The sequence below is a fragment of the Molothrus ater genome, chromosome 10 (genome assembly GCF_012460135.2).
Source record: "Molothrus ater isolate BHLD 08-10-18 breed brown headed cowbird chromosome 10, BPBGC_Mater_1.1, whole genome shotgun sequence".
In the NCBI taxonomy this organism is placed as follows: Eukaryota; Metazoa; Chordata; class Aves; order Passeriformes; family Icteridae; genus Molothrus; species Molothrus ater.
In genome coordinates this window covers 15373447-15400949 of record NC_050487.2, presented here as the reverse complement: position 1 = coordinate 15400949, position 27503 = coordinate 15373447, and the positions used below count along the sequence as shown (strand labels likewise).

At 42.6% G+C, this 27503-nt stretch overlaps 1 protein-coding gene across 1 annotated transcript in view; it reads left to right on the top strand.

The window, feature by feature from the left end:
- The window catches only part of LPP (LIM domain containing preferred translocation partner in lipoma), a 319560-nt gene that overhangs the window by 235610 nt on the left and 56447 nt on the right, over positions 1 to 27503 (top strand). The window contains exon 9 of the mRNA XM_036388370.2: positions 12877 to 13000. Coding sequence (XP_036244263.1) covers positions 12877 to 13000 — 124 coding nt within the window. The remainder of the gene's footprint in view (positions 1 to 12876; positions 13001 to 27503) is intronic.

The window sequence follows — 27503 nt, the reverse complement described above, 5'->3', positions numbered from 1 at the left end:
GTTCTCAACTGTTTTTCTAGACATGCTGTTGAAATTTGCATGGCTCTTAGAACAAGTGTAGATGAGGAAGGAGGTAGAGGAGGCATGCTTCCTCTGAAAATCCTCTATAAGAGGGAGACAGCTCCTTAAAAGGAGCCAGGAGAGAGGAGGCCCTGAAAAACATGTTAGCTTGAACTGGGAGTTGGTAACAGGAGTGTCCATGAAAGCCACTCTGACACGTCCCCCACAGATGGGGACAGAGACTTCTAACTTAATTTTTTAAGTGAACCCTGGAGTGTCACCTGCAAGGAAGCTGGCTTCAATCACCCATTTCCTCAGAGAGTGGGGTCTTTGTCTGCGGTGTTCACTCTTGGTCTGGCAGTCTGGAAGCCAGTTTTCTCCCTGTGTCATTTGTTCTGTGAGAGACAAATGCAGCTGAGGGCTCAGGGGGCTGCAGTGAGTCTGGTCTAGGTTTGGCCAGCCTTGTTGACTCAAATAGTGCCTCTCAACCAGCCAGTGTACACCTGATTACATTGCTCACTTTGGTATGTTGAGCTAGATTCTCCACTGCTGTGTAAATCAGTGAGTTCCCCGGAGCGACTCTGATTTGCACCATCTGAATGTCTAGCCCATCCTTTTCAAGTAAATTCAGCAAAATTTTATATGTATATACACCTTTGTTTTTCCCCTTCAGCCTTTTGTCAGTCAACCTGCATCTTCTAAGTCATTAAAATACAGGAGGCTGCTGCTGTTGGGGCTGAACAGCACAAGAAAATGGTTCATGGACAAAGTGATCTTTCCTATACATCAATATGGTCCAGGCCCAGTGTTGTGTCCAGCCACAGCCCTCAGCCTCCTCAGCTCTAATTGCACATGCCACCACCTCTGCCAGTTCACTCCGTTCTCCACAAAGTACTGCTCAACCAATTAGTGAGATAAGCCTGTCTCAGCCCAGGATGGATGTGGACAGCCTTCTTAGCTACATCTCTGTACATGGAGGAATGTTTTGACAACTAAACATGGATCTTGTTGAGCTGTCAGTTTGACTCACTCTCCCAAGTGTCTCATTTATTGAGCCATCAGGCTCTTCCTGACCTCCTCAGAGTCAGTCCCAGCCTCATACAAAAGATGGCACAGAAATACAGCTTGAACGTGGCCTTCTGAACAGGGTGAGTTTCTTAAAGCATTTGATGCCTTGAACAGTGTAGATCATTAGGTCTGTATGTCAGTACAGTGGCTGTGCCCTCAGGATGACAGCAGCCTTAGAGGCTGCAGCTGGGTAAGTTAGATTCCCTTCCTTAGTGCACAGCCTGGTTTGGCTGCCAAGATCCTGGGGCTTTTTGAGAGGCTTATGGGAAAGCAGAGGATGAGGAAAAGTCGTAGAAAAGCTCTGAATCTGGGGAATCCCATACTCCCTTCTGTCTCCAGCGCCAAGCAGAATTCCTTCTCCTTGCCCTTTATTCCATAGGTATTCGTGTAGCACACAGCACAATCCCCACAGCACAAGCCCCTGTGCATTTACCATCTTAAGCATCATGGCCATAAAAGTAATTTTCTGTTTGGCTGGAAAGCATGCCTGTGACAAATGTAGGACCACACACTACATGTGGCAGGGGAACTAGAAAGAAGGATCGTGTGACATTGAAACTCCATATACAACTTCCAGGAAGGAATCAAAAGTGACACTGAGGGTGTAGTGCTCTACCTTGGGTGTCTATGGTCCCATCAACAACACACACACACACACTCACACACAGATGTGTGTGTCTGGAAGCATCTGACCAATCCCATAGACTGAAACTGCAGGGTTTTGTTAGCATTGGATAGTTCTTGTAGAAAGGAAATTATTCAGTAAAATCAGCTGACACTGATACCTCTGCTTTGGTCTTGCTTTCCTGCTTGTTCCCTGCTCTGAGGGTGCTATTGCCTTCCATTTCATATAGCTCCTTTGCACATAGGTCTTCCCTAAGCCACTCTCCCTGTGGCTGGTGCATATCTCCATGTGCCCTCTCTGCATGGACTCTTGCCAGCTATGGAAGCTCCTAGCCAGGCTGTACTTTGTTCTCCATCCTCTCTGCCTCATTCCATCCTCCCCTTTGATGCTAGGCTCTGGCTCAAATCACTTACTGCATGCTGCCTTCTGAGTGGTTTTCCCTCTTCCTAGCAGCACTTCTCTCTTGCCTTTTTAAATTGCTGAACTAAGGTAGTTCTGCCTTTTTTAAAATCTGTATTTGTGTTGCTAAATGCTAATTTGCTCTTTCCCCTGCCTCCCTCCCCACGTTGCCAGAGCCCTCATTCCGGATCTGACCTTCACCTCTCTGCTCCTGGGGCTCTTCCCCTCCAAGGGCCATCACCTGCCCTCTGCACAAGCAGGATTCATAGCATCCACAACAGGACTAGAACAGCCAAATCACTCCTGTTCCAGCAGGTTGAAAGGAAAAGGTTGAAGCCCTTTGAATATTGAATAGCCATGGTGAAACTTCCTGCAGCATTTTTTGATAGCACATAATCCCTGCTGCTTTGGCTCCCTGCCATGATTTGGCCACCAGTTGTGATGTGCGGGGTCTTCATCCTGCAGTGCTCTCTGAGGAAAAATCATTCCTCTTCTCTTGCTGCCCTTTTCTCAGCTCCCCTCTCGAGTGATTGTGGGAAATTCCTGAGCAGGTACAGTTTTTCAAGGGAGACTTGGAGCTTTTATTTGAGTAATACTTTACTGCCCTGGACTCTATTACAGGAGAATTATGACTTTGTTGAGAAATTTCTACTGCTGTGAGCCAAATGAGAGATCATTTTTGTAAGTACATTGGATGAAATAAATTATAATCTAGATGGCGGGCATTTACCCTGGCCTTTTTCCTCCAAGTGCAGTATAGAATTTGGCACTGCTTTGTTCTGAAAATATTATTTCTGATTATCTGAGGTAATTGATAGTGAAACATGTGCAAGTCTCTTCTAAAGCAGCAGTGCTTAGGCTATCAAGATGACACTCACTTGAGGCTGCAGCCCTTCACTCTTTCCTTCTCCTTTTCTTGTGTATTACTCCCTCTGCTCCTGATGGCACTGTTTAATTTCACCATCTCTCTCCTTACTGCCAGTGTGTCCTGTCCTCTGCCTGATGTTGTTTAGCACCACAGTACCACCTGCAAGTGCAGGTAATGCCTTGTTGGTGCAGCTGCACTTCCCAGACTCTCCTGTGAGCGAGCAGCACCAGGTCTGTGAGCAAACTGCCTGCTTCTGGTAGGGACCTCCATATAACAGAAGGTGAAGGGTTCTCTAAGTGTTTAATCACCAGTGATGACCTGGCTGGTGATGACTCCAGCCTGGTAATTTTGTGAAGAGGCTCTTGTCCTTGTTTGGGCTGAGATAGATTGGCCAGGCTTGGTGGTGGCAGTGTGGTCTGCTCAACACTGATGGGCCAGGTGATTGGTCCTCATGAATTAAATAACATGTGTTTGCAAATGGTACTTGACGTGACGTTAGAAGACTGAGCTGAGATCCAGGTGACCTACAGATACCTGCAGAGGGCTCTTCATGAGAATTAGTTGTTTTAAGTGCAGGAAAGCTTCAGTCTCTTAAAGGTCAATAAAGCAATTCAGCAACAAAACTATCCATATAGAGGGTATAAAATATAGAGATGTTTTAATTGAAGTAGAGATGAGGTGAACTCTGATCTTTACTGCTTACATATTGTGTTGAGCTGTGTCAGTATCCTTTAAATAATCTTCTCTACAGTCTTTCACCACAAGACCTGGAGGTGCAAGCAAATGAGGTATCCCTCTGACTTCGATGAGTAGCAATCTTCTCATTATCATTTGCAAGTTCTCTTTTCTCTTGCATCACTGGAAAAGGTGTCACTTTGAAAATTTTTTGTCACCCTTGAAGCACACCTTGGCTGAGAGGTGAGCACAATAAGATGGCCTGAACAGAATCCAGATGTGTCTTAAATTTCTGACCCCTTTTCCCTGACAGACTTAAAGTGAAATGAAGGGTCATACTCAATGCCTATGCTCTCTGACATGTTTGGAGCTCCCTATCTTCTTTCCAAAAGAACTTGTGCCCATTTTGTTAAAAGGGGTTGGCACCCTCCAGTAACCTCTTCAAGAAACATGGCCTGTGCAAAGTTAAAGGAAAAACAGGAAAGCTCTTAGAATGAAAGCAGCTACACATTAGGAAAAGAGAACAGGCGATTCTGGGATTGGAACATGAATAAAACGGAGAAGTCTCCCAGTTGTGAAACAGGGAAGAAGCTTCTGAGTCCAGCAGGAATGTAATTTGCTTTTGCCACATTATTATTTCCTCAAATATTATTCTTATCACTTTTATTTATACAAGACCACTGAGGGCATGTTGGGAGACCAGTGTTTGTTTTGAAGATGTTATAATCTTAAAAGGCCAAATCTAGACAGATGTGAGTGAAAGGAGGCACAATCTTGGCTAGTAAAGGTAATTATTAATAGTCATGATTTGTATTCATTCAGCATCTTTCATTCAAGGATCTCAAAGCATTTTGTAATGAAGAGTTCATTGAGCCTCTCAAACTCTCTTGAGACAGCCAAGCATTATGAACACCATTTGTAACAGCAGGGTGCAGGATCAGACTGGTTAAGAATATTGCTGGGGATAAAGCTCAGGAATCCTACCCTCCAATGCTATGGATGTTGAACCAAGCACCTGCTCCAGTCTGAGAAGCCTTTTTTTTTCTACTGTAATTTATATATATAATCTTTTAATGTTAAGCAAAATATGTAGTCTTCATTTAAGTCATTGGTGTCCTGGGAAGTGTAATGGCCCATGTCACAGTTGACTAAAAGTGAGACTACAGATAGTGGGTTAAACACACTTGGTTAACCATTTGTTTGCTGTTACAGTTTTCACATGAAAAAACCTTATATTAAAACCTGTCTTGGTGATGGAAAGTGATGTGATTTTAGGTTTCTTTGTGTATTAAAACAGAAACACAATTTGCATATTTTAAGTATCTTTTCTAGCCTATTCAGGCTTCTGGCAAGAAAGCTATATTTAAACTGTTAATACACTATGAATGCAAGTTTCACATGCAAAATTAGTACCATTAAAATGGTGAGATTTATTTTTCTTTTGAAACAAGTGATGCCATGGTACTTCTGTTTTTGTTACCTGCTAAGGCCCCGCAGCTGGGGCCACCTGTTTTTTCACTGGGTGCGGAAGCTGAACTGCAGGGCAGATGGTGCTGGTGCTGAGCACCAGGGTCCAGCCCCAGGTCTGGGGGTGAGTGGTGGTCAGGCAGTGCTGGGGAGCTCCTGGGGCACTGCAGGTGCCATGCCAGCCGTGTGCGTGAGCCCATCACACTGTGTCACCCCTCAGTGTCTGTGGAAACCGTTCAGCTCTGCCTTTATGAAGGGCTGTGAAAGTGAAAAACTTAAGAAAGGGCAAAGCTCAATTATTTGGATTTTAAGTGTGCTTTCGGAAGGGTAGGCTTTGGAGAGAAGGTGGTGCTGGAGGGGTAGGCTTTGGAGGGAAGGTGCTTCTGGAAGGATAGGCTTTGGAGAGAAGGTTGTGCTGGAAGGATAGGCTTTGGAGAGAAGGTGGTTCTGGAAGGATAGGCTTTGGAGGGAAGGTGGTGCTGGAAGGATAGGCTTTGGAGGGAAGGTGGTGCTGGAGGGGTAGGCTTTGGAGAGAAGGTGGTTCTGGAAGGGTAGGCTTTGGGAGAGAAGGTGGTTCTGGAAGGGTAGGCTTTGGAGAGAAGGTGCTTCTTTCAGTCATTTCATTGTGGCAATGAATTATCGGAGTGAGTTGAGTACACATCTCTTTTAATCAGTATGAATATTGAAGCATTTCTATTTTCATTAGGTTTGTCTCTGTGCTTGTCCTATTAGATGGGAATGTGGCTTGGTTGGTGGTGAGATGGTGAGCCCTTGGAGTGCCAATCACTGCCACTGGAGCCCCCCACACCTTGATGTCTTTCAGTAGTGCCACCTTGGACTGGCACAAGGGAGCTCTGTACAGGTCTTGAGGCTCATCACCTGCCCAAACAAGGAGTCCTATATGCACTGTGCACCCAGAATCTATAGCCAAGATGTCAAGAAGTGAATTCAAACTCTTGTACAGCAGTTTGCTGTGCAGCTCGGGATCAAAGCAGTGAGACTGTTATCTCCTATGGAAGCTTATGGCTCCTACTCTGAAATGCAGATTTTGACCTGTTGATAGCAGTAAATATAATGCTTAATTAATTAGTGTTTTGAAGGCCATCTTGGAAGCCCCCAGTATTATGATGGGAAGAGGAGGGGAGTTGAGAAGCAGCCTGTAGGGTCTTTACTGCTGGTGATGATCCATGGGAGTAAGGGAATGCTTGACTCTGAGCCCAGAGAGATGTGGCAAGGCAAGCAGCTTGGAGCAGAATAAAGCCTTTGATCTTGAAACAAATAGACGAGTAAGCATAGGACGCCCTGATATAATTTTATGGAGCAGACTGAGCTCTTCCAGCCAAAAACATAGGGCTAAAATGGTTCAGTCTCTTTATTTGCATATGGGTATAATAATGGTGCCTCATTCTCTCTCTCAGTAGACCCATCCAGCTGTTCCTTGAGTTCTTGGCTTTTTTTTAAAGTGTCTAAAATGTCTATTACCAAAATAAGTGGGGTTAATGGAAAAACACAAAAAAAAACAGCCTGCTCCCCTTTTCATATGAGATAAGCCTTGACAAGTAAAGCATATTTGTGTAATGATAGGGCCAAGAGGCCCCAGGCAAGATCAGGCACTGCTGCATTTGTTTCTGTATATACATTTAAGCACCAATGGGACATTAAAATGTAGTATTTTATATGTGAAATATAGCTTAAATCTGCTGTTTCCTGAGATAACATGTAAAATATTTATTACTTGGAGAACCAGCCACTGCTTTGTATTTTATAATGAGAAATAGTCAATGTTGCTCCATAAAAATCTTGCACATCTGCTGTTACCTCTGAACATATAAACAGTCCATAGTGTCCAGCAGAAGCAAGGACTTGCCAGAATAGCAATGGAAGGTGTCATTTAACACAGTCATGCTCAGTGCAGAAGCCAGAAGCAGATGGTGGTGTTTACAGAGTATCCAGTTTTTATAATACCTAGAAAAAATAACCAGCCTTTCCAGATTCAAAACATTAGTGAGAATATGAAGAGTAGCAAGAAAAGCTACTTAGGCTGTTTACATATAATAGCATAAAACAATCCAAGGACAAAACAGTGATGTTCTTTTGTTACCATGCTTGATGGTTAATAAAACACTCTGTCTCTGTGTAGTCACTTATGTCGTAGAAGCTTGAACAGCTCCACAGCACTGATTAATTAAGACAGAAGTATTGCTAAACCCATTTTACCGAGTAATTAGGGTGCATGTATGGTGAGCCTGTTTAATTCAGTATCAGTACACAAAGACCAAGATTTTGGGTTCGTGACTGTAAGCTAAAAGCTCTGCTCTGGTGAGTCAAAATAGACATCTGTATGAGCAGCCAAAAGTCCAGGAAAGGTCTCAATTCTATCATGATTTTGCATTCTGGCTCTACTGTCTTTTAAAACTATCAAGATACCTCCCCTTACTACCTGTCTGCATCCCAGTTTTGCAGTGTTAAAAAAAGAGACAATTGTGCAAAATTGCCGGCTGTGGACTTAAAACAGAGGAAAATACTTTTATTGTTATTATTACTCAAATTCTGTGTAGCTTAATGCCACAAGAGATCACTGAAACTAAGAGCTTAGCAGGATTAGGACAGGCAATGTGCATGGATAGTTAAGTGAGGATACAGTTGCAATAATGAAGTTTAAAAATAAAGAAAAATATCCTCTAGAGCTTTGAAGCAGTTACAAAACTGTCCTATTTCAAAGCCAGGCAACGTTAAACAAATGAGGGCTCTGCTGGCAGAACTGCACGTTCTGGATTGCTGGTTTGCTGTGGGGGGGCAGGGCAGGTAGGCAGCCAGGGGATCAGTGGCTTGTTCCACTCTGGCATGTCCCAGAAGAGCCCTCTCTCCTGGCAGCCCAACACTTGAAATTTTGGTCTTCTGGTGTGGGCTGGAGGGCACTGGCTGTCAGTGGATATCTCCTCATGCGGGGCAGTTTCTTCAGAGGATCTTGATGAGCTGTCCTCTGACCAGGAATAAACCCAGGAATGTGCGTGCTGCAAGGATCCCAGGCAGAATCCTCTTTTCAGGAATCTTTATGTACTCTGGCAGCTGTAGCCTTTCACTGGGAAAATAAACCAAGAATTAAAATATTTTTTCTAATGCATCTCCTCTGTAAGAGTTGGCCTTAATTATAAACTGAATTACAGCTGTAGGCAGTCTTGATACTTCCTTGGGAGCACAACTCATGAGAGATGTGGCACTATGCTGGATTTCTTGCTCTGAAAATTTGTGATTGCTTTGGATAGTCAATAAATTCTTAAAAAATGTGGTCTTTGTCAAACCATTGAACAAAAAATTATGCTGCAATACTATTTAACTGACGATTAGTTTTGGTGAGTGAAATGAAAGGACTAACTTTATGCAGTTGAAACAGGAGGAAAAAAGTGAAGAGAAAGTAGCTATCAGTGAAAGATGTTTCTGGCTGCTTTTCAATTCCAAATTCAGCTAATTCTACCTTCTGAAAAGAAGATAATTTCCACGTTTCTGTAACTAGGAACACGTAATTGAAGTTATTTTCCCCCAGAGAGAAGAAGCTGCTTCTACAATGTTTGCAAATGGACAAGAAAAATGACCACATACAGTGTGTTCTGAATGATGGTGCACTCATCACAGCATCATCTTCAGATGTCTTTGCAGATTTTGCAGTGCAGTTTTTACCCATATGGGTAAATGTTTATGTGGGGATGAGGAAGGTTCTTGTTGGCAAATGCACCACACTGACTGCAGAGCTCCTGTTTCTGGGCAGCCCTTACATTTGAGACAGGTCTGGAGTAGAAAACATGTGCCAGGGAAGCACTGAAGCAAGTATCAGCTTTGCGTACCAAAATAATTATGCAGTGATTCCACACGACTGCTTCTTTTGACCTGGCTTTTCAGGAACTGAACTTTAATAAGGAAGATGAGCCAGATGTTGTTGCAGCATTTTGATAGTGGCACAAGCAATTAGCTCACTTCCTTTGTAGCATGAAGATACTTTCTGCTACAGGGCTTAACCCTGGAAGTGCTGGTGTTTTCCTTAACATCCCAACTAAGTATGCAAGACAGTGTTTATTTAGGAATGCTTTTGCATCTGCACATGATATGCAATCCTCTTGTCTTCCTGAGCTTGCTCCTGCAATCTTCTCTTCCTGAAGTTGCTTGGTGTTTGATCTCAGTAGCAAAGGAGGCACTCAGATGCCTGTGCTTCCAAAGCATGGTTCCTCCTGCCAGCTTTCTACTGGGCTCTTTTCCATTTTTGTGTGTCAGTTTATCATCCCTGATGCTTCTGTGATTAGCCAGACAGAGTGGTGCTTTGGGTCTGCAAGTCAATGCAGTCCCTTTCTTTGGGCTGCGTCTAGCTAAGAATGTGGGTATTTGTGTGCATTGAGGTGTGTGCATGGGGAAAAGAGAATGCATGAAGTTAGTTAACTGGTAGATCAGACAGCAAACTGAATTTCTAGACAGCCCTGATTATTGTACAGATCAGGAGAAAATAGAGGAAGTTTAATATAAACAACAACACCACAACTGTGTTTTGTAAGGAAAGCCAGAGTTATATTTTTACCTTGACTTAACAAAGGAGGAGGAAGGAAACTGTTTTGCTGAAACAAGTATTTTATATTGGACTAAGGATACACTTTCCTCTCTATGTTTGCGTGTGTGCATGTCCCAGCAAACAGCATGTTCATATGCATGAAATGCATTTTCCTGGAGGCACGTAGTCAGCATGTGCCATGGGAGGAGGAAAAAAGATATGCCTAGCACTACTTAAAGGCTGGTCAAAAAGGCATAGCATTTTAGTCAAAATAAGTCCAAGTGTCTCGTAACATTGTGGTTGGTATTTGTTATTTCTGCTGACATTGGGTACTGGATAGGAAATCTGCCTGGTATGGAAAAGTGCAATGTAGATAAAATATGAGAGCAGCCTATTTATTGTATGTATGAGGCAGTGTGGCCTCCAAAACCAGAGAGAGTCAGACAATACTGAAAATCTTCAGGTTTTGGTCTTTAATTTTAAAGGGCCTAATCCAAGCCCTTATGAATTAGTTATGGAGGGCTCCCCAGTTGGGAGTTACGGGAAACCAGCATGGAAATGAGGGAGAGGCTTCACCCACCCCCTGCCAAAGCCTGGCTGTGGTAGCCTGCAGGTGTAGTGGCTTTGGGTTGCAGAGTGTTCATTGTAGGTCTGCAATGCCAGGTACAGCCCCAGTGTGTGAGGCTGGAAAGTGTAGGGCTCCCAGCAGCCTGGATGCAGGATTCGTCTTTGCCTTAGAGCCCATGTGTGATACTGAGCAAATCGCTTCAGCTCCATGTATCTCACTGCCCTTTTCTGTGAACAGACTGTGGCTTGTGCCTTCTGTTCTTGTCCATTTATATTGCAGGGCCCAAGGGTAAAGGCAGTGTTTCAAATGATGTGTGGAGAGAGCCCAGCAGAAGAGGCTGGTGATGACTAATGGGAAATACAGGGATGGGGGCCATCATCAGCTTCAGACCATGTTGTCTTCTCCATGCAAAGTCTGGGAAAGGAGTCTCTGTTGATGGAATGACAGAGGTCATTCTTTTCTGCATGGAAGCTGAAATAGGTACAATACCTGGAATAGAACCTTAAGAAGCTTGGATTGATTTCTCAAGCTAATAAATCCTTGGCTGCACTTGCTGTGTTAAAATATATGTTCAGGAAAGATTCATGATCAGCTCTTAGGACCAAGAGAGCAAAGGGAAAAAAACAGGTTGTTCCAAGATTAAATGTCTTACATTTGACAACTTTAATTGACTTATTAATAAACTTTTTTTTTTCAGTAGTTGTAGACTAGCCCTTCTAAAAAAACCACAAAGCTCTGGCCAAGGGAGTCTGGGTGTTATGGGTCAAATACCTGCTTCTAGAACTTCTAGTCATGTGAATGGCCTTATCCACACCAAAATTATGTATCCCACAGAGATGACACTTAAATGACTTAAAAGGCAAATGCAGGTCACCATACTGCCTGCCTCCCCATGTGCACAAGTAAGTTGTGGTAACCCAAACACATCAGCATGGTTGCATTTGTACAAAAAAGTTTACTGCTCTGTATGTGGATGTTCAGCATTTCCAGATGCTCAAGACAACTGCTAGGCAACTAGAATTCCTGGAGAAATGCACAAAATCCTTAAATGTTGTTCAGAAAAAAAATCATAAGCAAAAAAAAAGAAAACATCTGTGGGAAAACCTGAATGTATGTTATGTCCAATCTATGTTCTCAGTCAGGGAGGCTGAATGCGTGGCAAACAGGCCTTGCACAGCCCTTCAAGGAAATTCATCCAGCCTGGGGCTTATTCCAGGTACACTTTTTTCCCTAGGGGACCATGCCACCCCTCTGCCTCGTGAACTGCTGCTACTCTGCTACAGAGTGGGTTTTGGGCAGGCAGTGGGTGCAGCTGCTGCATTGAGTATGTGTGCACAGCTAATCCAGCCCTTCTAGGGGGCACAGGCCCCTGCTGAGGCCAACAAGTGAGAAGGGTGATGGTGCAGCTTAGCATGGACCCTAGAAAAGGAATTATGATGGGGTGAGGAACATGCAGGTGTTTGGGTTTTGGGAGTGCGTGATTGAAGTATTATCACAAAGTGCCATTCTGAGACCTTCTCTGCATTGATTGATGTCTCATTTCAAATCTCCTTCTTGCCTGAAGGAAAAAAGCATGGAAGTATATAGTTAATTCTCTTGAAGTGCAGTGCTTTAAAGCTGCTGTTCTCTGTTGAACATCACTGGCTCAATAAAGATTCATCATGTCAGATGTAGTCCCTAGAAGTGGTCAATGTATTGTTTCTCCAGTGATTTTACATTTTCTTGCCATTTAAGTAGTTATGGAGCATGGAAAAATGTTTCCTTGTTTAATATCAAGGGTCCAATCCTTGATGTAGGCAGCAATTAATCAATAAAATCACTTGCTTTACTGAAATTATGTGTTTTATAAATAAATTAGTTTTCATATGCAAGTCTTTCAAGAAAGCAGTGCACACAAGGAGAGCTGGTGTCAGCATTTTTTTAGTCCTGAGATGACTGAGTTCCTCCTTATGGACACCAAACTTAGCTTCTTCTAAGAAACTTCTAGGCACAAGACTATTTCTGTGCTTCTCAAAATATGCCATACCCTTGGTGTTTTCCAGGGAGAAGACTCTCTTAGACAGGCTGCAAATACTGTATGCAGCTGTTAGCTTATGAAGGCCAAGAGATCTCAGGTTCTACACACATATTAAAACCTTTGTATCTCTAGTACTAAAAATCTGTGGACCAGCACCTGATCTCACTAAAGTTAACAGCAGGATTTGTGTCGAAACAAACAAGAAGAGAACATAACTAGCAGCTTGGGATTATCTGTCTTTTTCCATATACTCTACCACGGGAGAATTATCATTTAGGTTGTGTTGTTAAGTGATGGGAACTTTTACCAAGTCTGAACTTAAATGCTTCCAAAGCCTTTTTCAGTTTTGGAGAACATTTGTATCAAGTTATTCTTGGAATAATCTTCTTTTTTATTATTATGTGCTACCCAGTAGACATCTAATTATGAGGCACAGGATATTTCCCATTCTAGGAGGATATATAGTACTTAACTGGATGTTCTTCAGAGTCCATTTTCATTACATTAAGTAAGGTGTTTACTTGCTTGAATCCCTTGTGTCTTAAAAAAATTCAACACTAAATGAAGAATTAAGTTCAACACTGAGCAGCCAATATAGCCCCTTACTGTGTGAATGCTTTTATACCACATCACAGGCTGTTCTTTTTTTTTTCAGAGTGGGTATCCAAGCTCTGGACCTACATCAAGCACTCCTGCCTTCAGACCTGAGGATGAGCTGGAACACCTGACCAAGAAAATGCTGTATGACATGGAGAATCCTCCGTCTGATGAGTATTTTGGTGAGCCATGTCACAAGTGTTTGTCGTCCTCTTCTGTATTTACTGGGTTCAGTAATGGGAGGCCTGACAACTGCACTGGTAATGTAGTGACACTCGTTTTGATGGATGTGCTTTCCATGCTTGGGCTGGAAGTGTAATCATCCATAGGAATTCCTCTGTAATTTCAGCATAAATCTCATGCTCACTCACTGTATGTTTATAGTCTTACTGGATATAAAGTTGAATTTTTCAGTGTCTGGTTCATTTTCACACCATCTGTCCCCAGCTTCCAGGCTACCAGTCTGAATTCAGGTGCAGTCGCTGTCGTGCCTGCCTGCCCCATCCCTTCTCATTGCAGCTGCAAAAAAATCTGGCAGTGTAAATGTGTTCTGCTTCCAAGGCATGGATTTTCATTTTCTGTGTGCTGGCACAGATTAAAAGGAAATCCATTTTGAGTCAATCAGGTTGGTTATACATGGGGACCCAGAATTGGGTCCAACAAATACAAGTAAGACAAATCTGGACTGATTGGTTCATAACAGTGTCATCTTCCTTACCTGGAAAAAGATATGCATCTAATTTCCTTCTTAACTGGTATAGAGTATAATTATCTTAGGTACCTATAGGTGTAGAATTTTATCTTCCCTTTATGAAACATAGGTGGTAGGACCTCTGAAGTCTGCATTGAAATCAAAGAGTCTTGGGCACTCGATGATGGTGAGATCAATGGCTCTGCCTGTGTGCTTAGTTTCTTACAGGCTTGGGTAATAATGTTATTATGAAACAAACTCTCTAGTTTGTACAGTTAAAGACTGGGGCAGGCCATTCATTTTGTGTTCTTTATATTCCTTTATTTCAACATTTCTTAAAAATTCATTTAGATTGCCCCCAGATCTATTGCTATAGAGTTTGGTTGGACTGAAACATTTCTGGCTCAAAGAAGCTTTCGTGATCTGGTTTAATCAGAAAGTGGGCAGGAACACAGTTTCACTAACAAGCAAGGATCTTGCAGTGGCAAAGGATCTGATAATATGAGAAGATTAAGATGTTCCCATCAAACAAATATTGCCCTTGTAGGTGGGGTTAGTATCAGTCCCAATTCTCTATCAGTACCTTCTACCTTCTGTGGCTGCACCCTAATAATCAAAATGTCTTCTCTGTAAACACTGATAGTCATCAGTATTGATGATTATCACAAATCTGAGGTGTGAGCAGGAATGGCTAACTGAATAGAAAATAGCCAGGGAGCATTTTCTGTGTTTCTGCCTTTGACTCTGTCCATAGCCATTTGGGTTCACTCTCTGATGTTTTAAACATGAAACTACAAGCAAATAAACATAACATGTATTTAGCCATTAGCTGGGCAGGAAAGAGGGGGAAACTTTTTTCCTGCCCTCTTCAGGCAAATGGCTGAAGCCCTGGAGCATGAGATCTGATTACAGCAATTTTCTTAAAGTAGAACTCTGTGGCGGGAGTTGGTTGATGGACCAAAGCCCATTCCATTTTCCTTTTTGCCCAAGAAAGTAGGCAGATAAACAAAGAAGATTCACAGGCTCAAGGTCAGAAAGGACCTTGCCATTATACTGCCCAATGTCCTACTCTCAGTTTCTCCCAGGAACACGATTGAATCATGACTTTAAAAAAAAAAGGATCTAATCTTATCTTAAAAACTTCAAGCAATGGTGAGTCAACCACCTACCCTGATAAGCTGTTCTAGTGATTAATTTTCCTCACAGCTCGAAAATTGCTTCCTGAAGTGAAGTTTTAGTTTTGTTTACCACTTGTATTTATGAAGCTGCAAAGCTCAGATTTTGCAGACTAATATTGTATGACTAAGATTGCTCTGCTCTGTTGGAGAGGGTGGTACATCAAAGTTTCCTCATCCAAAAGGGATGCATAGCTGAAAGGGTGGGAACATAAAGTCTCTCAGGTCATCAATTTGGCTATCAGATCAGACCAATGTCAGACCAATGCCATGCCATTAGCTCTTAATTCAGCAGGAGACAAGAAAATGGAAAGGAGGCTTCAGAACACTCTGAAGTTTTGCCAGTGTTATTTATATAAACAGTAGCATAATCAAAGATGGAATAATCATGCATGATGCATGGTGGAAAAATCAAACAACCTTAGTCCTACCCTGGGCAGGTCATGTGTAATTACCAGCTGCACCTGATTGATCTTCTGATTGCACTGTGTGCCACTGAAGTTCATCTCTGAGGTGATGTCCAGCCCTGGCATTCCTGATGTGCCAAAGAACCATGTGTTGGGCTGGACATCTCCTCAGCTCCCTGAGCATGCTGTGCCCCATACAGCCTTCTGGGAGCTTTTCTGTCTAACAAAACACAGAATGCTGGAGCACAACTGCTTTTTATGCTTAGGTACAGTTGATGCCTGAAGAGGCTGACCTGGAACAGAGGCTAGACAGAGTAAAAGGAATAAAGTAGGTGTTTATTAAAAGGCCTTCAAAGAATACAGCTTGGGCAGTACCAGAGCCCAGCTGTGGTTCTCTCCAAGATGGACCCAAGATGGATGCAAAATGGTCAACCAGTCACAAGTTTTCACACTTTTATAAGTTTTGGTTCATTTACATATTGGGGTCAATTGTCAATTAAAGCTTCAGGTTATGAAGTCCCATCCTCCCAGATGGCTCTCCTCAATTCACTGTTGTTTATCCTTCTTGACAGCAGTGTCCTTGGTTCTCAGGCTGGGAAAGAATTGTTTTGTCTGACTAAACTGTGAAGAAAACTGGCTAACACTTAATATAAAGTTTAGAGTCACACACTAAGGCAGTGCAGAATTGAAAAAATATGAAAGCTAAAACTTAAGGCATCACAGTGAAAGAGGTAGGCTGTTCTCATCTTCCTAGTTTTGCTCCAGCCCAGGCTCCTCCCTGGGTCTCTGGAGTCACAGTGGATGAAGCTCTCTGATATGGCAGTGCAGGCTGGGAGTTTTGTACTAATTCTGGCTATGTCAGAACTAAATACTCATCTCTGCTTGAGCTGTCAGCCAGTGCCTTCAGTAACTTCATGCTCATGTGGAAAGAACAAATTAAGTGTGGGAGGGAAAAAGAGTCTTTCAACTTTGGTTAACTGTCTCAACCAATATCTCTGCCCTTGTTCTTTAGTTGTTTAGCATGGTAGTGTGGACTGTACAGGATTCATATGGCACATTGATCAAGTAATCCGAAGAAGGACAAATGGGCAGAGACATTGACTCTGATTTGCATTAAATATCTTATGCCTGAGGTCTAAATGCCATGGTAATTGTAGCATACCAGATAGCTGTCAGCTAATCACTTTTATTAGTTTGAATTTAGAAAACTGGATTTCAGCATATTAAAAGTTGGTTAAGAGCAGATAGGTTTTGAATTGAAGAATCTAATTAACCTTGCTAGAAAGCTGCAAGGCGTTATATTAAGTCATGAAAATAATTTGTTGGAATAATTACATTTGAACTGTCAGGCTGGAGAAAGGTCATTTTACTTGGTCTGCCCACACTCTGGGATCTTCTGTGTAATGAACTTCCTTCTGCAAGTTTATTCACTGTATCTCTGGTTTTCAGTCAAGCCATCTTGGTTCTGTAGTCAGCAGAATCTGCCCAGCAGTGGGCAGGGTGAAGGCTCCTTTGGAAGGAAGAGGAGTACTAGTCACTCAAGTTGTCTCTTTGCCCTGGAAATTCTGTCAGATCCAGTGAGCTGAGCTGAGGAGCTGGGCAGCCAGCAGTTCCATCCAGTCTGTGCTTACTGAACCTCTCTGCAGCTTCCCAGGTGGAAACCACTGAAAGTGATTTCAGAGTTGGGGGAACAGTTCTAGGCAGGGATTGCTCACCCAAGCACTCACAGCTGGCAGCAGGGCATGGATCACACTGTCCTCCTGGGGAGCCTGGGCGTGTGGTGGGAGCCAGGAGCAGCATGCTGGAGATGCTTGGAAGCAGCAAGATCACAGCTGGCAGCTTTGTCTTTCCAGGACTTACCACAGCAGCACAATCCAGTCGCTGGGAAATCCTCTAGCTGCCATTGGCAAGGCAATGCTTAAGTATGGAAATATCACTAGGCATAAGAATTTTTTTTAAATTCTTGTGAATTTTTAGGAGTTAAACGTGTATATTGGGTATTCTGCCTAACTTTTGTTAAGACCAAACTACTATAATAAGTCTAAGCACTCCAATCCTTGGTGTATGTCTCCTCCAACCTCCTTGCAGATTCTGGAGTAACTTGTGGAGTGACTACTCCTGGGAAGTCCTTGGCAGATCAGCAAATTAAAGTCTTTTGAGTCTAAGCTGCTCTTCCTTCTTTACTGATGATTAAGTTGCTGATCTGTGGTAGTTGGCTGTCTTTAATCAAATCCCTTTTTATTAGAAAGGATTCCCAAATGTCTTATGCTCTGTGCAATAGGGATAGTTTCTCTCTATCACAGCCCTTCCTGTTGATAAATGTGCTATTATAGACAGGCATGTCTGATTTGTTTGGAAAAAATAATACCTAGTGGAGTGGAAATTGGGTAAGGTTGAAGGAGGAGAAATGGATACTTATAGGAGATTAAAATGAAACTATCAAAATTGTTTGTTGGCCGCCATGGGAAATTACAGCCCTTGATTCTGCATTTTAAAAACCCCAACCAAATACACACACACACAGATCACAACTGTTCTGGACCACTGTTTCAAGTCTTATAGAAAGAAATTACTTCTGGCAGCTTATCAGTCTCTATCACCATGCAGACTGCTGATTAAGACTGGAAAAGTGCCATTGGGGCCCCTCATCTCCTGTTGCCTTCTGGACCATGTCCCAGCTGAGTCACTCCCCACAGCAGTTTCCCTGACTGGTGGGAAGAAACTCTCACTGGTATTTTACCATAAATGCTCAGAGCTACCAAAGGAACCACCAACTTCATGTATTGAATAATGTAGCAGTCTCCTTTTGTAGTTCCAGCATGCTGTAGGGATGCATGGGGAGAAAAGAGATGCCAAAATCATCCTGTGGGAAATACTCATTTTATGCAGTAAAGGAATCATGATTTAAGTTTGAGCTGATAATTCAGGAGATACAGGTTTTTTATGTGTATTTTCTGTGTACTCCGGCTTTGATGATGGGAGAGATGGTGCAGAATTGGATTGAAGAACAAGGCCAAGGAATAGGAGGCTTGACTTTCTTTTCTACTTCTCATCTTGACATCTTGACCTGTGGCAGATTGTTTTACCTTTTCAAACTTTTTTTTTTTCCTTTTTCACCAAATTTGCTGGAGATAATTAGCAGCAGCAGTCATATGTGCATCCCCATGGAGAAGCCTTGACTCAGGCTTCATCTCCAGTGGTTCTTTGAGATGTCATGTCACAGTTAAGATTAAAGAATGATAAGTGACACCAGTATTGAATCTGCCAAGGCTCTGCCAACCTTTCCCATCACTGGCTTTGCATCTCCATTTGGCTTCCATTCATAAGCTAAAATTCCTTCAATAGGACCAGAGACCTGGTATCCAAACAGTGTTGAATGTGTTCCCTAATTTTACTTCTTGAGGATCAGGACAAGGGTTAGGAGGTAGCAGTCCAAGTCAGGTTTGGGAGCAAGTGAGGTGGAGTCGTAGGAGGTTCAGCTGAGGAGACACACTGGATGGTCCAGGTATGACTTCCTTTGGTTCATGCTGTCTTTGTCCCTTTGGCATGGCTCTGAGCACTGTACAGTTCTAGAGGCTCTAAATTGAACATGATATGTGCTGCATTTCAGTCTTGGTCAGGCATATCAGCAGCCTCTAAAAGGCAGAAGTAGCCACTTGGTTTCATCTGAAGTTTTACCAGAAAAAGAAACTGAAAGTTGTCATATCTTGCCTGTACTCTTAGATCTGTTCTGAAAAGGTTATCATTAAAAGAAGCATATTATTATTACAAGAGCATAATTACACTGTAATTTTGCCATGTAATGTGATGTGTCTTTTGTCTAAAGGCAGGGGTCCTGGTGCAAGATGGTGTCTGTCCTCATTTGAACAACATCTGGGTCAGAAAATAGTAGGTTAGACTTTCAACAACTGATGAGCTGACAGTCATTTTCTCTTATGTAACCGCTCACAAAAGCAGGAAGAACAGACATATAATGGGGACCCTTTTCTCCATTGTCATTCAAGTAATTTTTTTTAATGTTCAAGCCATATTCCAGCGTTTGCACACAGGCTACAAAGCCTGGGAGCACCCTCTGCTCAGGGAGGTCACGGTGCAGCACCATCAACATCCAGCGGCCCTGTTGTGGCCTGCCGCAAGGGGAGTCACCCTCCCTCTGCTCCCCAGGGGCTTTAATTATCTTGGTAAATGGCTTTCAGAGCCGGTTTCTTCAGTCTCACTTCTGTCAATACTTGCCACCCTCGTCTAGCTTCTTTTCAGGGAGTCCTCTGCCTGCTGGCATCCTTGCACAGCAAGGTAGAGCAAATTTATAAGAGTAATCTCAATGCAACCTAGATGGTGAATTTTAGCCCACAATTTCAAAGTAAGAAGAGAAAAAGAGTAAGCCAGTGAGTAGTTGGAGAGCAAAATATACCATATCTACATGCACTTACCTCCAGCCATGAAAAAGGGCAAGAGGCTTTGAGCTGATCTAAGTTGCTTCTCAAGCATTTGAAAGACTGGAAATGGATGCAAAAGTTCGATTCTTCCTGATGTTGATCCTATCCACATCTTACTCTGTATTAATCCTGGGAAACATACTTTATGAAGCTAAGCGCCTAGATCTTTTTATGCCAGGTATCTTAGCCTTATAAAGGCTTGAGTGCACATCTTTTACATGAAGATCCAGCAGATGTAGCAGTCAGGAATCAGAGAAGGTTGCACTTCCCTAAGTTCTGAGCACCTGGTACCCAGATGGGCCAGGAGACAAGAGGCTTACCTTCTGTTTTCCTCTGCTAATCCACACAAGAGTGGTCAAGACTTTGCATCATGAGTGTTTCTGAAGCACAGTCTCTTCAGAGACCACCACTGCTTCACAGATGGGATCTAAATCTTGAATCAAAACCACAATTACCCTTTGTTACTGTAGGTCATAAAATCCCAGCTGGAACAGGTAGCAAGCAGCATGACTTTTTCTGTGTTTTTATTTCCCTGGTTTAGCTTGAATCGCTGGCAGTCAACATAGACATACTCTTAATTTTAAACAGAACTTATTTTTGATGCAGAGGTTATTTAATGAAGAATAAGTTCAGAATTCTGGAGTAGCACTGAATCAAAGGGATTCCCATGATCACCTGTATGCTGTGAAAGAGAGTTGGGTTTCAGGCCATGAATGAAATTAGTTTTGTCCTGAAAGTTAGTAAATAAAAACTGATAATTTCCTGCTGTCTTCTGAGAGGAATGAAATGTGATAATGAAATTCAGAGATGTGTCTTTCTAAAGTACAGCTGTATTCTATATGATTTTTCAGCATGTTTAAAAATTAACATAGCCATGAAAAAAGAAATCCATGAGGGTAGTGGATACTTCTTTCATTGTGAGAGGGTCCTTAGTGTGCTAGGACCTGTACAGATGGATAGGAAAGCTCATCTTCCAGAAAAACCTTTGAACAATGATGAGGCTATTAGCCAACTCCCCATATTTAACAGTCCTACATGGAAACAACCTAAATACTTCTACCTTAATTTGACAATTCAAAGACAATCCAGCTTATTCATTATGAACTTACAAAGTCAAGTAAAGTCTCTGTGGACTGAAAGGGCTGAAAATTTGATAGTGAGCCATCAAGTCTTCAGCTGCAGTTCATTAGTCTGTAGCTGGCTCAGATCATTAAGCAAAAACAGGACCTACCTGATGGCTATTTCCTGCTCCTCATGAAATGAGCTGGCTGGTCTCTGGGGGTTCTCTGTGGGGATGTCATCACCTGATTAAAATTGTGGCAGCTGGAGGATCCCTCGTTGGGGATCTCCTTGCTGAGGCCGGGGGCAGGAGATGGACTGTTAGTCTAGGACATACAGGATGGAGAAGGTTGGTTCTCCTGTTTTATGGAGATGAGTGATACCAGGAGTTTCCTCCATCTGGGATATCATAAACTCTAAATTCTCACAGGTATTTTGAGAGGGAGTGTGTGTATGCATGTTTCTATGAATGAGTGAGAATGTTTTCCTGGACTGTAATATTATAGGAATAATTTTCACTTCAGATAGGGCTTTGGAGTGTTTAAAGCCTCAAGACATTCTTTTGTCATGACTTGTAGCTAAGTTGTCAAGTGAGGCATAGGCATTCAGTTTTGGAGCTGGAGTTAGAAGCCCTTCCAGCAATGCACTCTTGGATAAATCTTTGTCCCAGTAACATGAAAACAGTTTAATTTCTTTGTTGCGAGTTGGTTGTCTACGTGACCTGACAGAAAGGAGCCCTTTCTTTGCTTTTTAAAACTGAACAGCTCACCTGTTCTTTGAAGCTCTGTGGACTAAATTTGCAGTTTGCTCCCGTGTTCCACTATGGCTCATTGTGCTGCAGTGGCATCCAAGGCTGTGGTCACATTGTAATATGTGCAAATTAGACATGGAGTAGGAACAGGGTGCATCCCTCAGAGTTCTGAAACTGAAAATGGGCTAGGAAATTACTGTCCCTAATTTACAAGCGAGGGGCAGACTGGAAAAGTTCAGATGACTCACCCAGAGTCATGCTGAGATACAGTAGTGAAGTGGGAATTGAGCATAGAATTCCTTCAAGTTCCATGCCTTACTCAAAACTGTGGCCATGCTCTTTATTTTATGTGAAAATCAACCAAAATGGACTTGTGAGCCTTGTCTGATAAGAAATCGCAACCAGTCTGAAGGCTCTTCCCAGCATGCTGAGCATAAACCCTATTTTCCAGGGTTAGTAACAAGGCTATGAAAAGAAGAAAGGGGGGAAAATGTGCTCCAGGATCATACTTGATCATTTTAACTGCTGTTAATGTAATGTACCCACTAATGTTAGCACACTTCAGCATTTGGGTAGTTCAAGGCTATTAGGAAAATTGATAATTCACCATAATCTGTTACTTTCCACTCTAGCAATCACTGTTCCATGGAAGTGGGGCACAGTGTGGCATTTGTTATTTCTTCTGATGGCATTTGTCTCATGCTGTCTTTTTTTGATAGGGTGGTTTGTCCTTTGCTAGTAGCTTTTGGGGGTATTTTAGTGTCATTAACTCAAAATGAGTTATTTCCAGTGGGGCAAAAGGACAGATTTTATCTGAGAGTGAAATGTGTTAAAAAGAAGAATTAGACAGGACTGTCTCATTTGCTGAGTGTTCTCCAGCCTCTTCTCTTCTGATGGAAATGCATCAAAACTGTTTGGTTTTTTATACGGAATTGCTTTGACTCAGATTCAGTGAGATGAATCATAACCCACTTTCTCATCTGAGATGTGAAAAAAAAAATTCCAACTCTGCTGTCAATGTCAGCATAATCAATACAGAGTGATTCTCAGTGGTGCAAAGAGGTAGGGGAGGATTAAAAGAATGAAAAGAAGCAAAAGTAGCCAAACTTTCCCACTGGTTTTAGTAAGCTGCACTGTTTTCATGCTTCCAAATGCACCTTGCTGTTCATCATGTCATGTCATGAACACATGTTTTCGTGTCTCTGGCTACAAGCCAAGGTCACAACTGCTGCTCTAGGGTCAGGAGACTGTCATCTCAAACTGGCAGGCAGATCACGAGAAGCCAGCCCTGGCAGACATTTGGGATGCTACAAGCAGCCAAGAGTAAACCTCTTTTGATTTGTGAAACCTGCAGTTGAGATGTCCCCTGCCTGTACCGTGCCAGCACAGATGGTGTCAGCTGAGCAGGAGAGAGTGGCAAAGCACCGTGCCTGTCCCATGGCCCTGTGTCAGCCAGCCCCATTGAGGGAAACAGGCAACGTCAATAGCAATAGGATCACTGTGGGTGCAAAGTGGAGATGGGAGACTACATCTGATACCTTGTCACCAGCTTTCATTTAGCAACTTGCTCATTTGCTTTTTTTTTTTTCTTGTGTGTCTGCCAAGACATGCACAGAGATGTAGAAATAATTACTTCTGTAAGTGTGAGCTAAGAGCTAAACCTCTGAAAAACTGTATTCACAGCACCAGGGTCAAAAGGGGACAGCACAGGTAGTGACATGAGTTCTGGCAGTTGAAAAATGCTTCTCCCCATTGAACACAAGTGGTTCAGTAAAACATCATGGCAATAGCAGACCCCTTTGTTGAGAGTTTAGAGGTATGGGTACAACCATCTTCCACAGCCTAAGGTACTGTCCACTGCTAAGGACAGACAGCTGGATGTGGGATGTGAATTATTCTGTTTTGTAGATTCTTTCAAATCACTGTCCCAGCCATGCTAAGTTGTCGGTTTAAAGCTGTGAATCAGGCTGTGTTCAGTTAGCAGCAGTGTTGAACTTTAATATACAATTTCCTCAACAAATTCTGGTTCCAGACAATATCTTGAGAGGTTAATAACTTACTATCTGCTCAGTACATGTTCTGATTCTGTTGGTACTGTCAGGGGCAGGCTGGGCAGGTGATGTGCTGCATTCTTTGTGAGTGCAGGTTGAAAGAAGGGATACTTTTTGTGTGAGTTTTAGTTGCTTTTGTTGTCATTTAAAATTACACTTGGAAAAAAACCCAGCTTTTTAAATGTCTCTATTTCCTCACTATGTGCTTGCTGTGAAAGACAAGTGAATTCAGCATGTGACTGTCAAAAAAACTGCAGAAAGCCTGAAGCCTTTTACCTTGAATTTTCACTTGTGTTGATGAATGTCTGGGACATGATAATATTGACTTTCTACTCTTTTTAGTGCAGAGTTTGTGATCACATGAGCTAAGGAATTGTGTCTGGCTGAGCTGGAGGGAGACATTTAGAAAGACTCTAATGTGGGTCCTTTATGCTGTGCAGAAGACTGTCACATGAAGCCAGCTCTTCTGGACAGGAAAGTCCTAGCGAACGTCACTGCCAACGTGGAGCTAATTCTGGTCACGTGTTCTTGCTGTCATCTCCACAAGCTGCGCAGCTGCTTCTCATTTCTGTCCCGTGGCTGGAATTAGTGAGAATCTTAAAATGCATAAATAAATGTGTGAGTGTGTACACACATATATATATAGGGCAGGATACTACCTGGAGTCTGATTCTAATGGCCTTCCTTTCTTTCCCGTTCTCCATCTCGACATCTCACATCAACTGATCCAGTTTTGATGCCTACATGGGTCATGTGAAGCGTGACTCTCTCCACACTGGCAAATCTGATGTGTGTTGTTTAGAGGAGGGAGGAAGGTAAGATGGAAGGGCAGGACTGGAGAAGGTATGGCTAGAATAGCAGTGGATGGTTGGGTGGGACATTTTAAAATACTCCATCTTTTATCTGTAGATGCCTAAAACTATTGCCTTCTTCTAAAGATAAAATGGCAAAGCACAGGCTTCAGTGTGCTGTGCTTGTGTAGTTCCATTAGGCCACTACTGATGCTAAGACCACTATAATTTCTTTTTCTGTGTATACTCAATTTCCATGCATGGTAACAAAAAGGGGAGGGGAGTAAAAAACGGAGCTCGCCCATGGTCAGATTTATTTCTGCTGTTTCTTCACAGGCAGAATTCAGGTGGTGAAGGAAGTGGAGAATGTGCACTGCAGATGTGCACAGCTGCTGCACTGCCATCTCCATGGCATCCTTCTGTCAGAAAGGCAGCTGAGGAGAGCCACAAGGTCTGTGTCAGTTACATGGCCAGCTCCTAGTGAAAGCTTGTCATTTGAACTCTTTCAGTCTCTTTCTGCCCTGCTGTCTCTAAATTGAGTGAGGAATGGAAGCTGCTCTGTTTACTCACACAGGGAAGAGTCACATACTTTCTTGAGGGCTTAGGCAGAGAACCACACCGATAATGCACGTTTTTGGAGCTTCTGCAGGAGGGTCAGAGACAGGCTTTGGAAAAGAGGCCACCCCCAAACTTAGGCCAGAGGGACATTGCTGCTCTGGGGTTGGAGATCTGTGCCCTGAGCTAGGTCTGGTCATGCCTGTAAAGGTGAGTAAAGGGTTTTTTGTTTGTAAGGCCCATTGATCCAAGTGTGGCTTGGTCTTTTAAACAAAAACAGTGCTTCACAGAAAGCCAATTAGTCTTAGGAATTTGATGGATTTTCTGTTATTTCTTTGCTCTGATTACAGCAGGACATTGGGTGAGGAGCAATAACTAAGCTGTTTCAAATCTGCAGACTCTGCTTCCTTCTGTTTTGTACAATTGCAAGGTGTACACACACAGTCTTGCTGCCTACTGCCCTTTGTGGCACAACTTTCAGGGAAGACAAGGTGGCTGACCTGTGGCCTTGAGTCCCATGTAAGTGACAGAAGTCCTGGTACTATGAGTAACAGCTGTTAGGTAGCAAGTAGGAATGGTGTGCATCCAGCAAATGTCTGATTACAAGAGCTGTTCTGGCCTAGGGAAATTGCAGAACAATTTGTTCAGAAGAACAAACATTTCACAGGGTGATGTTCTGGAGCATGGTCTAATTGTGGCACATAGTGGCTCACATCTCAATAGGTTGAGAAGAAGATGCTGCAACTGACATCAGCTTGGCTAGAGTGAAATCAGTCTGGCTGAATAAATCCTGTGTAAACTCTTAGGACATCAGTGTGTGCAGTAGCTTCATTCTTGTGCTCTTGGGCCAGGGGAGAACAGAACAATATACAGCACAAATAGGACTGTAAAAGGAGTTCTTAATATTGTTTCCCTATGGCAATTTACTAATTTCGTGTCACTCTTAGCTGGGAATATTGCATGACCCTTAATACCTCAAGGCTCGTTTGCATGAATAGGAGCTCATAAAACTTCAGTCTGTGATTTCCAAAATGCCAGTCTCTCTCTTTTTTGCTATGGTGGGGTTCCTTTGACTTTCTCATGAAGCAACACTGAACTCAGACTTTTTTGTAGGTGTTCTAATGTTTGGATGTGGATCTGAAGCTTATCTCAAACTCTTCTGAAGTCATCTGGTCTAGAACACGGTTGTAGACTTCCAACAAGCTACATAATGCATTTTGTTTTTTAGGTCCTCATCTGTGCAGGGATGCTTAGAACAATGGAAAACAATGAAAGCAATTTCTGAAATGTTTGAAGTCCCAAAAGGCTCTGTTTTGAAGGCTTTTGTAAGTTGTAGCTTTCCACTGGGACAAAAGTCTCACACACTTTTTCCTGTGCTGGGGTGGGAATAATGGCTTCTCTGACTTACCCATCACATCTGAATGTGTCAACATAATAAAGCTGAATCATATTATGTGAAAATGGAAACCAACTGACTTAGACCAGTGTTGGCTTTCTGGGCTTGGTCATATAAATTCAAAAGACATTGACTAAGTTTACATCAGCTAAAATCAGGCTTGGTATAAACTGTCCCTACATTTACGCCAGATCTAAATTTGGAGGTCTAATGGATTTCAAATTATTCCGTTATCGCATGTAAACAAGTCCATCAGTTTTCCCTACTGTCACACCGAAGAGTTTAATGAGGATTAGATACCCTTACTGGTTTCACAGTGAACTCCCATGAATGTAGGAAAACCAGCACCCTGAAAGTTCAGAGCACAGCGATTTGCCAACTTCGCTCATACAGAGTTGCCGTCACCGGTACAGCATGTTCAGGACGTTTTCCAATACCAAGTTTTTGGCAAACACTTACAATCCCTGATGATGATGGCCTTTTCTGCTCAAGGGCATTGGGCTGGCAGAGCTCATCATGAGCTCTGGATATCAAATCAGTCCTTTCCGATTGGTTCAGCCATGGGAGGGACGAGGAAAAAGTTTTACGGTTTCAGTTTCCATTGGCACAAAATTTTCAGGTCATGAATTGTGTGAATAATTCAGGAGGGTAGGGATTGGTGCCCTTAGCATGGAAGCCCTTAGCATGGAAGCCAGTTCAGGAAAACTCTTCCATCTTAGTAGTACTGAGTGATGAGTGATGAGTAGTACTTTGAGCACGCCTTTGTAGATGCCGGTCAACATCACAGCCTCCTCATAGAGAGCTTAAGGTGAAATGTCAGGACAGTCTTTAATCATGATAAATGGATCAGTACCCACAATTCTCATGTCTCCTACTGTTAGTCAACAGGCCCTAGAGTCAAAACCACCACCACAAACAGATCAGACTTAGTGCCACTAAAGAACTTGGTTTTATGGTGTGAGGTTTTTTTAACTTATTATTTTTTAAACCTTGCTAATTTTGAATCAAAAGCTGTAGGATGTGTGAGAGTGACACATGCAATTGTGCAGATGGATTTCTACATATTTTCTTTAAATAAAATAATAATTGTTATAAATATGTATCTCATATTTTGCACTAATTCACTTGTAGTGGAGGCCAGGCAAGAAAACTTTGATATCCTTATGTATCAAGCTCTGAATGTGGCAATCAGGTGAGCATAATGATCTGTGGATACTTGATATGAGTGCTCCATCATGGACTCCCAATGAAGCATGTGCCACTGGGAGGTTATTCTCAAATTAGAGAGTTATCAGTATTACTTTCCATCTACCCTGGCCAGTAAAAGCAGGTCCCATGACCCAAAGGAGGAGCAGAATTATAGTTACTGCTTA